The following is a 17,220-nucleotide window of genomic DNA, read 5'->3' on the forward strand; positions in this document are numbered from 1 at the left end:
TTTTTAAATAAAAATTTCCTCTTTTAGAACAGTATCTAACTTTCAGTACTTTAGGAACATTCTTTTAGAACCACTGAATACATTATATTTCCTGAGATATATACTATTAGTACCACAAATACATACCAAGTCGAAAATATTTCCATACTGTAATTAATGTGAAAACTGTATGTTGTGAAACTAAATTAATATACATACAATCCCTTACAAATATCCTATTAGTTTAAACCATAAAATCACTAGAAATATAGAAATCAAACTAGTACTGCTTTAATCATTATACTGCTGTAATCATTATTTTCCGTGAGCACTTTTCCTTCAGAATCTTGTGTCAGAGGTTGAAAGAGAATGAGTGAAGTATAAGAATGAATTTAGATGACAATTTTATTTCAATACTCTAGAGAGATAAGGGACAGAGAAGAGACAGTTTACTTAATGGAAAGTGGTAATAGTTTTGACTGGTTTCACAGACTTTTAAATATAGAGTAAAATGTATCTGTGGAGCCCAACATGTGTAAATCTGATATTGGAGGATCCTTTATTTCAATTTTATAAGCTAAATCTTTCATCTAGAGGGGCTCTCTTCTCTATTTTTTTTTCTTTTCAAGTTTCAAACCCAAACCTATTATGAAAATAACTAAATTTCATGTTAGAAGCCAGAAGCCACATAATTATAAAGATAAGATAAACATTTGCTTCAATATTTCAGTTGATTAACATAAGATGCATCAAAACAAACTACATATCCACACTAATAATGCTCCCACACACTACAAGGGGAAGACACGAATATACTGTGCTGTGCCACTAAGAAAACAGGTGCAAACAGTAGTGCATTTTCATTGCATCATCTTCATGCCAAATGAGATCTCATTATATCTGAATCATGTACATTATACTGAGTATTCTTCATTGCTTCCAAACTTATATTAACAATAGATTCGAATGCAGAATTTCTGCTGCAGTTTTTACAGGATGATGAAAGTCTAGCTTGTTGCTAAGTAAACAGTGTATACTCTTATTATGATCTCCCACGCCTTAGTATAAAGATGCTGCACATCTAATAATACCCACTCATACCATAGGTGAAGGTGAAGGCAGCGGACATCTGCCCTAATACCTAAAACATGTGCCATCCCAAAAGAATTTTAGTTGGTAAACCTCTTCATCAATCAAGAAAATAAACTAATTATGTATATGTATATTCAAAAGTATGGATTAAGAGTCAGCAGATAATATAATCCCAATAATTATGTAACTTGAACCAATACCTTTGAGTTCTGAAGCCTATGTAGTTCAGTATATAGGAATACTATACATAATATTCGCAAAGGAGTAACAATGGTGATTCATATTCCTTGAAATCAATATACCTCTAAAAATCATTTTTGGTATAGAACATTGTACACTACATGACCTACCAAAAATATCAGAGAACTTTGTTGCTTTCCTGTACTAACGGACAAAGAGAAATTACAGTTATTGTGCTCAGTTTATACTAATAATAAAAAGTGATCACAAACAAAACACACATTCCTCTTCTGTCTGACTCAATGGAAGGCTACTGTAATTAAGTCTTCATTTCACAGATTTCTGCTGATTTCATTGTGGCAATATGTTGTATTCCATGCTGACACTGTCATAAAAGACATACAGACTAGGATTAAAACTACTGGTCAACAAAGTTCATTCATTGGATTTTTCTGGTTTACCTATAAAACTAGATAAAAATTCAAATGACAGCAGGAAAATCATATACGTATTCTTATCTATCTATACTTTTAAGCATGGTAACAATCAACAGCGATGATTTTTCCTTTAGGCATGAAGACTTAGTATAATAAACTTATTATTACAGTTACATGCTGCAGAGAAGAATTGCAGCATCAGTTGAAATGACCTTATACAAGGTCTATACGTACTCTTTCTTGAAGTCTAATATCTATTAAAAGTTAGCTGATGTTCATAATATGGATATGGTCAATGTTTAATACAAGCAGAAGTTATGGATTCTGATACTAAGGTGAAAGTTAAACACGGCATGATGCATCTGTAGAGATTTCTGTGGGTGGTATACGGCAACTAAAATTTTCAAGTTATTCTCAGGTTGCAGTGAATTTTTATAGAAGTTTTCCAAGGGCATCTAAGTTACAGCTGTATCATCAGCTATCTTCTGGACAGGGTAGGTTAGTTCTCATCAAAAAGTACATAAAGGGTCCCAGCTCACCAGTGAGAGAATTTGATGAGATGACTGAAATGTTGACACCATTAGAAAACTTCTACAAAGATTCTCTACCACCCAAGAATGACTCAAGATTTTAGTTACTGTATCCTACCCACCACGACCTGTATGGAAGCATCATGCTGTTTTAAATTCTGCCTAAGTATATATACAAATACAAAGTGACAGAGGTCAACTTCTATCTTTCCTCTTATCCATATGCACATCAGCCAACTTGTAGCAGATATTTAGTCATGAAGAAAAGAAAGTAGTAAGAATAATTGAAATGACCTTTTATAAAATCAGTTCAACTATTGCTGCCATTCTTTTTAACAGAGCCTGTTCAAAAGAGGGTCTACTCCCTTCATATTATTATTATTGTTATTATTATTACATATTATTATTGAAGAAACAAAACCACAGTCATGTACGTATATTATGTACATGACTGTGGATTTGTTTCTTTGTCTTTGGAAACTGGTTTCTGCTGAACGTTAATTAAGGATTTCTTCAGTGTATTCAGATGAGTGAAGATGAAAGGTTTGGGTTTGGCCTAAAATTTGTGTGATCTCATAAATTGTCCACGTGAAGGATTATGATTTTGTTTGTCTAACTCCTGTCATTCACTACTTGATATGGGTGGAAGTTAGTCCACCGAAATATAGTCTTTAGCTTTAAACAAGAGTGTTTTAATGGGCCTTTTATACTTGAGACATACTTTGTTTTAACAGAAAAGTTTATTTACATATGTACATACATATACATAACTGTACTACTTGAAGAACTTTTTCCATGTATCCTAGTTCCAATGCTCTCATGGGGCATTTGAACTTTGGGAAAGTTAAATATCCATTGGTCCAGTTGAGTGTAACCATTTACTAAAGGCACAACAAAATCCTTCACACACTCCTATTCAGCCTTTCATCACCTGCAATCAATCCACACTCCATTCAAGAACCATTTTCCTATCCCACATATTTTTATCTATATTTAATACCCTTTCTATGACTTTTTGCATCACTCCATCCACAGAGATATTAAATAACCATGGAGACATAACACCACTGTTGTAGATCCACCTTCATACAAGACCAGTTACTTTTCTGTTTACATGAGGTTTGCTTCCACCTAAACTTTCAAGATCTCTTGAATTATCTCATCACTATATGTCTTGAACAAGAGCCACATTGCATCACTGTCTGATCTATCATAAGCTTTTTCCACAGATGCTCTTCTTTGTTCAAACATCCCATCATAGGTTTTACTACTTTCTAATTAAAATCCTTCCACATAACTTCCTTGGTACGTATATCAATTAATGTTATGCCCTATCATTCTCTCAGCAAAGCATTTCACCTTTACACTTGTACACAGAATGTGCATGGACAATTTTAAATATGTTTAACTTAAAAAAAGTCTTTCTTTGAGGTAAGTTGGCCACAATCAAATGTATTACAGATTTCCTGATTACAAGCAAAGTGGTGAGACCTATCCACCAAGAAAGAAAGTGTCCTTCATATCACTTGCCATACTATTGTGTTTACTCCCATGAATGAACTACATATAGCAGTTTATGCTAACTAAACAGGGTGGAAGGAGGACACTCCTAGTAAAATTTGACTTCATGGGGCAAAAACATGATTGTAAATAGTATGGCCTAATTTTGCTGTGACCACTATCGGAGATATGTCACACAGTGTGCTGTGAAATGGTATAACCTTTCATTCAGCCTTTTTTTTCTGTCATAACTTTGTGAGGTTGCTATCTCTGAGTCTGGATGCAGGCTGCAACCTGCCTCCTGAGGATCTGACCCCCACTACCCTGATTCCTTAGGATTTCAACATTTCCAAGTATCCATGCTGCAGCAAGCAGGACAGTTTTCTGAAGCAAGCAAAGTTTGAGGTTTGCGCATCCAATCTTCTCCAAGTCTTTCTCAAGTCCTTTGGGTTTACTTCTAGTGCTCTCAGGATGATAGTTACTACTGTACTTTCATGTTGCCATAAGCTCCTTACTGTCAACTTTAGATCTTGGTACTTTTCTCTCTTTTCTCTGTCTTTGTCCTTAACTCTTGTATCCCATGGTAAAGCTACATCTATCTGATGTAAATTGTGGGCTTTAATCTAAAAGTTATTTCTTTTTACATACATTACTGTAGTTTTTTATTTTTTCCTTTCATTTGCAGGTAATCTAATTTGGCTTGTAACTGCTTTTCTTTTTGGTCTTTACTTTGTTACTGGAACTGTACATATTTGCTCTTTTATTAGCCATGCCCATTCTAGTGCGTAGTACGTATATAAAATTGTGTGACCAGGAATTCACCATTCTTACACTTTAATTATGAATTATTTTCTTTAGGAAAAAAATGGGTATAAAATCTACAAACATAACTTAAAATGACACAGTATGTCTAATAATAATAATAATTAAAAAAAAAGAGTACTGTTAAGAAGACAGCATGCTTTTGCCTAATGCACTGATATAGCATATTATGGAATCGGGTAATGGAAATAATGTACCATTTGTAAGAAAACATTCATGCAGACGTAATATGAAAAATAAGACAAAACTTGTTAATTGAAAGATTACCTACAAATTTGACATCATCACAGTTTAGTAAAAACTACAAATATTAGATGCCAACACAAAAAACTACCAGAACTTCAGTTAAGGATAAGTAAAGGTTCAAGTTTTCTTCTCTAACAGAGTGAAAATGTATTTCACTGCATCACTGTACTGAGACACAACTCAGTACTATTTACCCCTGTTTCAACTTTAAGACTCTGATCAGTATTACTGGAATAGGATTGATGAAGTACACTCAGGACCTACCATCACTACAGAGGCAGCAGAATAAGGCAAAAACAGCAAGCTTCCTGGCTTCAAAATAAAACTACATATATTTAGAACTAAAACTTAGTAAGGCTTTCATAAACAATATAACTTTTTTTTTCCTTTCTTTTTTTTTGACAGTGCTAACACAAGGTCTATGTTTGAAGTGAGCAATTTTTTACTCTGAACAGTCAAAGGACAGGCTAATTTAAATTGAAATCATTAAAATGATAATACTACTATATATTTCAGAGTGAAATTTTGGGTGGCATTCATGTTGCCTTATAAAGTAAAAATAACATATTTAATGTATGTGGAAAATTGAGGGGTTGCCAACGCTAGAATTGGAGGATACCACAAATATGTACAAAGATGACAGGTAATTTCTTTGATATACTATATCTGTAATGAATGGAATCATTGCAAATATCTTTTGTATCAAGACAGTATATATTGGAAATCTATCATGTATCTGTATACAATTGCAAATCCCCCTTGCAATCAGTGAAGCATATATTTGTCAGTAAATTTCAAATACTAGTAGTATTTGAATACAGTTTTGTATAATAATACTGAAAAACTGGAAACACTTATGAAAAAATTGCTCTAAACTCCTTAATACAGAAGTGCAAAGCATGCTGGTTTTGCCCATAACAAACCATATCATTTGCACAAACATCATGCCTACCTGAGAGGTCGGGGCTGGTCCCTTTTCGGTCGCTCCAGGGACACTAGGCCTACACCTAGCACCAACAGGGAGAAGACTAAAGTTAAGAAAACTACCCAAATCAAGTTGATATCCACAGGTTTCACAGACACCAAAAGTGTACATATATGACTACATACTGGCAATACATATACAGAGACACATTAGTATCAACATTTAAGAAAATGCTATACATATAAAAATTTCTGTTAAACATAAAGATCTATAAAAGCCAAAAAAGACAAACAATGGGATATAAATACACTCAAAACATTTATTACCCAAGTAACAACAGAACTTCTGATATAGGGGACCCTGTCAACTTCATGATTGTATATTTAGTTCAAGCTTCGTATATTCACGACATTCCTGTGGACTTTTTCCCTTTCTTATTGTCTTTCTTAGCTCTTATTAAATTTTAATTACAAGCTAAATCCTACTACTGTATTGCTCTATTTTTTCTGCTTAACTATTACTTTTCGTGCCCTGATCTTCTTATAGTTATGTTGTACTTTCCTGACAATGTACGTAGATTTTACAGAGTACACACATATTCTGTATACATACTATATATATGTATGTACGTATATTGATATGGAATGTATGCCTTTTCTTAAGATTAGAACGTCATTCTATTGCTCTTTGACATTCAATATTCACTTACCACTTAAAGCATAGGACATCATTCTATAGCTCTTGGATATTCAGTATTCAGTCACTACTAGTATGTACTTCTATTTCATCAAGTAATTTTTAACAAAGGCAGAAAAACTTAACAATGGCCATAAGCAGTCTTTATTCTCCAAAAGCTTATTATGAATTCAGAAAGTAATTAATGGAGGCATATATTTGAAAGGATACACAGAGCATCTGTAGTATTCACTATGTTGTTCTTATATTAATGGACTGTCTTAAACCATCATGTACAGTACAGTATTACTAAAAAGTGTTCTGTAGGTTAAATCACATGTAGGTAGGGATAGATGGCAATATAGCCACTGCTCTGAATGCCATAAAATAATTTTAAGTTCGCACCCTTTTCATTATTGGTACATACGTAGAATGCTATTTTAAATATAAAAAACCTTTGGTTTAAAAGGTGATAGTGAATTAGCAGTAGTATAATTTTTGCCTACATTGTTACTGTACTGTACATTGGTTCTTGAAAGATTAAGAATAAGCAAATCAAATCTCTATGCACCTTCAGGGGGGAATATACTGTATCTATGATTCTCCATTTAAACAAATTAACAAAGTTCCCACAAACAACGCCAAATCTAGATAGGGACGAAAACATTACTCAAGCAAAATTTACAAAATATACAATAAATGCTGAGAAGGCTCTTGGTTGCATTTACATAATTTCAAAGACCTTTTGTAGCACTCATATTAAGATGTAGATCCTCTCTTTCACCTAAATTTCTCTGACTTACTTGTTGAACACAAATCCTTCAGATTCCATGAAAATTTTTCCTCCAGGTGAGGGTAATGTAAATGTTAATATAGTACAAACATCTTAGCCTTTCAGTTGTAACAAAGTATAATTGACAGTGTAAAATTAAAACACAAAATTCTTGTAAGAAACTAAGTACAAGTTGATTAAATTAGGAAGAACTCTAATTTAATGTAATGTCTACTGTGGAAATATGACAAATGAATACGTACTAGTTAATATTTATTATTACCACTTCACTGCACTAATATCATGAGATCTTGAGATTGGCGATGATCCAGTGAGTGAACTAAATGGAATAACATAATACTGTAATAGAATGCTCCGCTAATCCAGGACCCTGGAATCACTGTACAGTAGTTATTATGAAATCAATATAGTACGTATAATAGATCTGGAGATTTAAAGATACAGACAATTTCCTACCTGCTCCAATATTGATGGATTGTCTTGGTGGTGTCCACTCATGTGATTCCACTTCACAACTCCTCCTCTTTTCTTCATTCTCCTCTGTACTGCTACCACGACTTTTCCTCTTTTCTGGAGTCATGCGTTTCTCTGGAGATATCTTCGATTCTGTTGTTGGTGTGTGAGTTGGTGTATGTGAGCTGGCAACTGAGACAATTGACTTTGAAACCTCACCAGGAGGTGTCACAGCAACAGAGGCTATCTGCAATTGTAGATCTCTTGGACGCTCTTTAGGCCAAGGCAGACCTGGAAAGTGAGTGGAAAATTATCCATGAATTAAATCTGAGAGAAGCATCTAGCATAAAAAGACATACGTAGTTCATATAATGTATCAAAGATTATGACTACTATGTACTGTATCACATACACTATAATTAAATGACAGGCAACAAAGCAGACAAATTTACTACACCTTCACCACATCACAATATGCAACAATTAAGCACATATGTATTTAGCACCTTTATGACAACTGTTAAGCAAAATCACAATCTATGATGTATCACTATACCATGATGCATTACAACAAACAAAACTTACTTTGCACCGCTACCCATGGCTTTAACATAAGTGTTTTTAAACCAAACAAAAATTTCACCTCAAAGGAAAGAAACTTAGTATACAATGATGCTGTGAAACCTTGTACATTTTATTATTTACCAGATACACATTAATAGGAGTTCATGACTTCAGTGGTCCTTGCTTTCATTGAAGGATATGTTTTCCAAGTTTTGTACACCTTATAAAGTCTATACATGAAATATAATTCCCATAAATATAATTTCCAGAAAAAGATCAAATAAACTATCATGAATAATGAACAACAGAAGGATAATGAATTAATCTAAGATTTAATTTGAAAGGTTAAAGTAGTTTTTCCACTCCTAACCATGGAGTTTGGTCATTTAACCACTTCCTTGAAGAGATGTGCCAAGCAGAAATGACAAAACCTTTATTTCTGGGCTCAGCCGTGTCGCTCCGTGAAATATGTCTCCTTTAGCACTATTTCTAGTAAAAAAATCCCTTTTATATGAAACTGCTTCCTTTAAACAGGGTCTGGCCACCGAGAAAAACAAAAGGATGGTAACTGTCAAAATCACACTTTAAACAGCTGCAAAATTGATGAACTCTCTATTCAGAAACCTTCCATAACATCAGCTGTTTTGTATACCATCACAGGAGGCTCATGAGCAGCAAGTTGAGTCTAAAGACCTGTCTTTCATCTCTAACTTGCCAGCACATTCATTCTTCTTGGATATGGAGGCCCTTCCTTTCTTGTACTTCTTTCATTCTCTCTATAAAGTGTTTTCAAGATCTTCCTTCTTGTTCTCCCTCGTAACACTTCCAATTCGTGCACTTTTCTTCACCAACCTATCATCCTCCATTTCCTCACATGATTAAAGTATCTCAAAACACGCTAGCCCATCCTTTCAATTATGCTAAGCCTTTTACCACTTTCTCTGTGTACCTGCAAATTTCTGACATTTTCAGATTCTTATATGAGACATGCCACACATACAATTCACATCAGCTTCAACTTTCATTTTCTTTTTCTTTTGACATTCACAATTCACTTTTGTGAAACAGCATTGGTTGAACAATCCCTTTATTTCCACACACATTCCATGTCTCACCCAGTTTTCTGCCAACACCCTGCAATACTGCTTCTTAACACTTCCATTGGAAACTGTGTTTTTCCAACAGTCAAACACCCTTGCAAATACATTTCCGTAAGATTGTCAACATTCTCATCTACTCAAAGAACTCTATAGTACAACCTACAAACAACATTATTTCTTTTGTAGATATCTTTTGTTTAAATCACCTAGTCTAACAAACCATTTCATATTGACATGTATGTTTCATATAATTTCAGACAGTTTCTTGGACACTTTAATACATAATGTTTTAAAGGATATTGAAAGTATCTTTGTTCATTCTCATTTTCTGAAAGGAAATAAATGTCCAGCTTTCAATGAAAGTTCTAATTCTGCAAGTGCATGACTTGGAATGACTGGATGAATATTTCTGACATAGGGAATGCTTGCTGGTATGACGTCAATAAAAGCACACACACACATGCACAATATATATATATAGAGTATATAAAAAGTACCTATTTCAAAACAAAATATCACTGAACTTTCCACAAAATTTCAAGATTAAGGAGAAAACATCCACTCACAAGATTACCACTTATTAAATACCCTTTGAGAAGTTCAGGTGATCTGTAACCTCTTGGAAGATTAGTCATAATTCACTGATAATAGTTTATTATGTATAAAGATGATTACTAATCTCATTCACTGTATTTTGTTTTATGTGAACAACACAGTGTGACAAATCACAGCATATAACAATCTATTAAGAAAAATTAATCTAATTTGACTGTATTTACTTGAATCTTTGTCTTTATAAAAAGCACTGAGTACAATTCCCATTTAATCTAAGTTGGGTTTTGCAGATTCAGTAGCTGTGTTATTCTAAAACATTAAAAAATATAACTAAATGGTGAAAACTGAAGAGTACTGCACTGTGATACTACTATATTATCCCTTAACTTTTTTGATAAAGTCATTATTTGAAATGAAACCTGTAACATATACTGGTAATTTGCATAAAGTAAAAAACATAAAGAAATAGACAATGGTGATCATTGCAACTGAAGGGAGGAAGCAAAACTTTACTTCCTAGTCAGAAAGACTAACAGAGTATTAAACATCATATTTTAAATCCAAGAAATAGTACGTATATTGTAATAACATATGCCTTATAAGCAGTATAAAGTCTACTCTTCCGGTAAGACACAACTGCTTAAAAACAATAAATGGTTGTCTTATCCTTTACTCATCTTGGTCCTCTTAAACCCCTACATTTCAGATTACTGTTGGTGAACACTATCTGTACTGTATGTAGTTCTAAGCTGTCATGCAGAGTGTACAATATGCATACTCTGTATTCTCAGCCTCATTTTCAATATTTCATTTATGACTAATCTTCATTTCACATCTTGTAAAACAGCATTATTTTCATAATATTTAGTTATTTGACATCTGCTGCAACTCAAATTATTTGTTTTATCTAACCAAATATTGTAGTTTTTAAAAGTAATTTTAGCTCCTGTCAAGGTCTTCAGTAGTATTCCTTGATGTATTTGGTTGCCTAGTGAACTTACACTCTTTCACAGATGTTTGTAAATACTATACTACTACTACTGACATTAATCTGTTTAACCATCACTTATGTCTTTTTGATGAAGCTGCAGCACCTCCGTTTGTTTTAGCAACAATCTGCTCAGAATATGGTTGATATCTATACCTATTTCACAAAGGCATTATTTTTACAATCACCTGGTTAAAAGCATTAATTGGCCATTATCATAGCTTTATCTTTAATAATAAGTAGCGCCACGAATAAAGCCTTGCATAGTCTATCTAGCTCTCCTCATTAATCTATTCTTATCATGAAAAGCAAGCAGAGCTGTAAGCTTAGAAGCAGCAGCATCATCATCACTGTCAAACATGCATTATCTAAGGAAGAAGTAATTTCCATAAATCACAGACAACTGACTTTTGGCAGTGAGAATGCTGACCACTCAGTGAAGTAAGTTACATATACAGTCAAAATTCATATCCAGTTCTACTGCACTAATGTTGCTGACGTATTTCCATTACCAGTAACTTATTTAATACTTGTGAGTATTTTCATAATTAACAATGTAATTTCAACTATTTACTACCTACAAAAATGTTGACCGATTACTTCATGATAGTATAAAGAAGTATTGCTGCTAAATAAAATTCTGTATAGTATAAGTACTTTGCCAATAGTATTACCATTTGTGAGTTTCCCATTTGAAAAGTTATGCATGAATCTGGTTTAGTGGATTACTGTTTTAGACCCCTGAGACAAGAGAATCTTTTATTGTTTGACAGACTAATGTTCCAATGCACAGCTCATCCTGTTATTGATACATCTAATACCATCCTGTAGTAAAATTGAATGCCTCAGCAGTTCAACCATTTCCTCAGCAGTAAGAGCTTTTGAAAAAGGTACTACATATGTACAGTGTAAATGTGAATACAAATGTAGAGATGAAGTGAGCATACAAATGAGTTTTAAATTGATCAACGTAACGATGGTGGGAGAGCAAAACTAACTGGGAGACACCAAAATCTGTGTTAATAATGATTAATGTGGCCACTGCATAAATTTTAGTGATTAAAATATGAATAAAATTTCTGCTCTTACAAAATTTACATTTGGAATATGTGGTATTTTCACCAATTACAGTGCCCTATTCAGGTGTTCCGTTCCTGGCCGGGCGCCATTAAGTGAAGCACGAAAGTCTAAGGGAGTAAAACATTCTTATGGCTCCGATAAGCGGTTATTGGCACCATAAGAGTGCCATGAGTGTTTCAGCGCCATAAGTATGTTTTACTCCTTTAGACTCTTGCTTTGCTTGATGGCGATTTTCACTTTGTGGCGCCCCAGACAACAGCTATGGCACGCCATACCGGATGGGTGGCTCATGGCGCCGATAACCGAATCTGGTGCCATAAGAAACATTTTTTAATGAATATTTTCGAAAACTGCCATAAAACTGAAGCGCCATAGAGCGAAGCAGCTGATAACCGGGGACCACCTATATATATATATATATATATATATATATATATATATATATATATATATATATATATATATATATATATATATATATATCTATATATAAGTACTATGCAGAACTTGACAGTAGTTACTGAAAGATGTAATATTAAATCCTTGTTGTCTACCGTACTTTGTAAAACTCTACATGTTTATTCTAGTGTTTTCTTTCACTACTCAAAATCCCCAGAAAACAGAAGCAATTCAAGAATATCGCAACACAAGTACACTGTTTGAGAATATACTTAGCTGTACTACGTGTGCTTTTTATACTAATCAGTGCTCATTTCCATCTATTTTTAAGTATAATTGATGAAACAGATTAAAGAAATGGCAGCTACTCTATAAAATAAAAATTAGAAAAGAGATACTGGTGACCCTAGTTTTTACAAAAAAAATATATACAGTGCTGTACTATTCATAACTCCAAATGCTGAAGTAAAATTGAGTTTTTATAAAATCACTGGGCATAATTGTTTGTAAGTTATATGAGTTAGTGTTTTTGAAATTCATCCTTTTTACTTGTTATATTATTATAAGCGAAAGTGTGTGCATTATTATTATATTGTATACATATATCACCAACAAAGTTGCATACCATACAGACAATGGTGTAGAAATTTAGTCGTACTATACTCTGTTTTTTTTCATCTGTCCATCCGCCTGTGGTGTTTTTGTATGGTAATACAGCGTCCCGGGCTTTAGATAGTTACGCTATTTGTAAGTTTTAGGTAAATAAAAGATATCTGGGTGTACATTTGCAACTGAAAAGTGTTTTAATAATTTACTGCATGCGAATTACACCGTTAATATTCGAAATAGGATATTATTATAATCGCTGAATGTAACTATCTAAAGCCCGGGCCGCAGTGTTACCATACAAAAACACCACAGGCGGATGGACAATTGAAAAAAAACAGAGTATAGTAACCTAATACGGTAGATGCATTCATTGCAAGGGTGAAGCACTGTGCTACTATCTGGCAAACCTTCCATAATCAGTTTAAGATTCTATTTTTTGCAAAATATTTAAAGTAACCAGCTCACATCAGCTCACTTCTGCATGCAGTGAATCCGCAATAACAGTTTTCCCTTGAGCAACAAAGTCCAAGCTGAATAAGACTTGAGGAAATAGAAAAGAATAATTTACCATGACAATGGCACTGCAATTTTCTCTGGTAAACTTACATGAAGATGTAGTAAATAACACCAAAATATAATAAATAAAGAATGTCTAAAAATAAGAAAAGCACTTTAAAGTGCAATTATAATATCCATTCCTTGCAGTACGTACTATGCTATTTTGGAATATTAAAAATATATATTGTACATGTAATTAGAACATTTATCTTCTAATTTTTTACAAGATTCACAAAACGTCTGTAACAAGACCCAGTGAGTTTCTGCACATTTCCATTGTCTGAGTGCTGTGGGAACTTTCGTATTACTACTAGAAATCAATGACATGGCTTTTGCTGTAAGAGGAAAATTTCACTTCATTTACTGAGGGGGTTGTCTATAACAATAGTTTAGGAATCATTATTTAATTTTATTATTATAAGACTTATGAAACATTTTATTTACTAAAAGGGTATCTGTAGGGATGAGTTTACAACACAGATATTAAAGATGTCAAGGAGCAATGTGCATAAATGACTGCTGAGGAAGCTAATAAATACTGAAAAATAAATTTGAATTAGAAACATAGATGCATAGATGGTCTTGCTAAATTCAAGAAAAGAAGTAGCTAGTATGGTAAAAAGAAACACTGAAAGAATAGCTTTGTGTATATGAATGATAATGACCATAAAGTGATCATTCAGATTAAAATTAATTTTTAATGCAAATGATTGTCGTTTAGAAGAAATCCCTTATTCTGATTATTTACCAACGGTGCATCTATGCAATGCTGAAGAGCTAATCTGCATCATCCTCACATGTATGCAACACAGACAAATCTTTAAAGTGCATTTGTAACAATGGCTATGCTTTTTCTTCCATACTCAAAGGATAGCTATTCGTATTGCTGTATGTTCTTTTCCGTGTTGACTCTGTTTATAAATAAATTCTGACTAAAAAAATAGTGTTTTTCAAAAGGCTGGCCTTTGTTAAAATACATTAAATAATGTTACAATCTCATGTTTGATTGTTCCTGATTGCGAAAATGCAAGTTTTGTTTGTTTTAATTCTGGAGCATAATCTTACCCTAAATTACTTATTAGACAACTAAAATTTGGTGGGGGGGGGGGGGGGGGGGGGGGGTCTGTTTCTGCTTTTGTTTCTTTCTTTTTATCAAATTGTATTTACATATGAAAGAACTCCTGGCCTAACAGTGAGCTGATATATGCTATAGCAACAATGCATCAATCTGAATTGTTATTAAACTGACTGAAAAATACAAGTATAGTAAAGAAAACTAAAATTACGTTTCAGAATTTAGAGAAACTTAATATTTCCTCGGCAACATTTCCCTAATATGTCTTGTGGCTGATGGTAATTATACTTGGTATAATTATTATGCCTAGGTATATAAACCTAACATAAATTTAAGAAAAGAGATGGGCTATAAAATAAATTTATCCAGTAAATATCTTAATTTCATAATGAATATGGCCCCTATAAGCTCATTAAATTTCACACTTGATTTCTCTATAGACCTTCCTAATCAAGTAAAGGTAGAGATTAAGGGTTGCATGATATTAGGCAAAATGTGCCCATATTTTTGTTTAAAATCTGGTTACATTGTGTTTTACTTGAGAGTTAAAATAATCAAACATTAAAATAGAAATTCCGGTAAGATTTACAGTACAAAGCAGATTAGAGAAAGCAAATTTTCCTACTAAATATCATCAAATTTTTCTGAAAATAGGGTTTGGTATCTGAGAATAGTCAGCAATTCTCACTGCTTACTGAGGCAGCAGTATACATATACACATATATATATACCATGTAAACCCAATCATTTGGGGTCACAAGAAGCTGAAGCGACGAGGGGCTCCAAAAGACTGTCTGCAGCCCCCAAATCTGAATCTGCTTCCATTAAATAACCCTGAAAGCACCACATTTCATTACCATTTGTCTCCAGGGGTCATTTAACATCTAAGATTGGTGTACTGCACTAAAATGAACTCCTAAAGCACCGAAGGAGGAAAGTTAAGTATCTAAATTTAAACAGTATCTTATAACATTGTATTCAATATTAACAGGAAATACATTAAAAATTTATTATAGTATGCCAGGGATTTAACAGATAGCAGATCTTTATTCCAATACAAAATAATAATAACAATAATCATACATTACAAGCATATTACACTTGTTTCAGAAAAAATATCTATATTCAATGCAGTATAAACAATTAATGAACTAGTACCATGTGTCAATAAAATTCTAACTTATTTAAAAAAAAATAAGTATCATGACTTTGTTACCCAGGAAGCATCTCTTATTCAATTTTATTCCAAGTTTGAATGAAAACCAGAATAAATTAGTACGAGACAAAAAAACTACCCAAACCTTTATCACAACTGTATGTTCCTTTTGGAAGAAACATAACTCCAATGATCAATATAAAAGAATGATTTATTCTTGTACTACATATATATTTATAAAAGCAAAAACAAAAGCAAAAATTAAATGACAGAAAAACTGAGATCCTAACTACACCAATATATATCACTAACTATTAATGCTCTATGACCAAGATAACCTTCTGAAAGAAGTTGGCTCTAGAATAGCAACTACACTTTATCATCCCATGCAGTGTATCACAAATATCATACTAATTATATACTATGCATTCTATGGCATTAAAAGCACGAGTTTCACATTTAACTATCCAGTGAAATCATTATGTTTCTCGTGATTTTCATTAACGCTATGGCTAGAAAGAGCAAAAACTAGCATGCATCCAGCCAAAACTAACAGGACAGTCACCCCAGTCTTTAAGCAGTCACTTAATCCTGGAATATTTTAAGGTACCTCTACCATTCAGTTAATGAGACAGTGCATGAGGACTGTGAAGTTGTCCAGTTCTTTTCAGAGAGCACCACCAACAGCCAACTACAGTTACCAATTCTGGATGGAAACTAGTAGCAGTACATAAGCATATTACTACAATGCATCATTCAAAAGTACTATCTCTCTCTCTTGCTCTCTTGCTCTCCTCTCTCTCTCTCTCTCTCTATCCGTCTATCTATCTTTGTATGCTCTTGTATCAAAATCTCGAAGAGGGACAACCATCTATATGCTTCCTAAACTAAACTGCCACAACTCAACGGTATCAATTACCTTCTCGATCAGGTTCTGACGAATGTCATAAGAGACTTATCATGCCTGCAAACAACAATGGTCATCAGTGAATAACTGAAGATTCTGCATTACAGATAAGGCAATGGAACATTAGTTAACCCTTGCTCATATGATTATTAATGCTACAGCTTAAAGCCAAAAAGAAAAAAACATTTAAACCAAAAGTATGTGCAGTTACAATTAATATGGCAAAGGTGACTAGTAACAGCACCTTACAAAAACAAAAGCCGTATTAGAAAAACAAAAAATTATAAATGTAAAATGCCTATAAGAACTACATCTTGTGCCTTGGCCTAGATGATAACTTTCCCTTCCAAACATGCCCCAACTTACATGATATTGCAGTCAATACTTTTTTCAGAACACAAAGATAATTAAAATAATATTATAATTTAATGGTAGAAACTGATTAAGATTCCAGAGCACTGAGAGTATTAAGTTGTCTGATCCTTTAATAAAATTGAAACATTTTGAGTTGTCATGTCTATGAAAACCTGATGCATTTTAAATGTTCTTTCTAATCTTCATTTATAAACATATCACATAGTATAATATTTAGGATAG

The 17,220-nt window shown here is 33.1% G+C and overlaps 1 protein-coding gene and 1 long non-coding RNA gene across 3 annotated transcripts in view; one reads left to right on the forward strand and one right to left on the reverse strand.

The window, feature by feature from the left end:
- The window catches only part of LOC135215236 (uncharacterized), a 526,566-nt gene that overhangs the window by 191,941 nt on the left and 317,405 nt on the right, over window positions 1-17,220 (forward strand). The window lies entirely within an intron of this gene.
- LOC135215233 (mucin-2-like) overlaps window positions 1-17,220 on the reverse strand; it is a 47,326-nt gene that overhangs the window by 7,936 nt on the left and 22,170 nt on the right. Inside the window, exons 9-10 of one of the 2 annotated variants that reach the window (XM_064249741.1) lie at window positions 7,636-7,923; window positions 5,739-5,793 (exon numbers count right to left, since the gene is read on the reverse strand). In XM_064249741.1, the coding sequence (XP_064105811.1) occupies window positions 5,739-5,793; window positions 7,636-7,923 (343 nt within the window). The remainder of the gene's footprint in view (window positions 1-5,738; window positions 5,794-7,635; window positions 7,924-17,220) is intronic. The other variant, XM_064249740.1, reaches the window with a different exon arrangement.

Source organism: Macrobrachium nipponense, chromosome 5 (assembly GCF_015104395.2).
Source record: "Macrobrachium nipponense isolate FS-2020 chromosome 5, ASM1510439v2, whole genome shotgun sequence".
NCBI lineage: Eukaryota > Metazoa > Arthropoda > Malacostraca > Decapoda > Palaemonidae > Macrobrachium > Macrobrachium nipponense.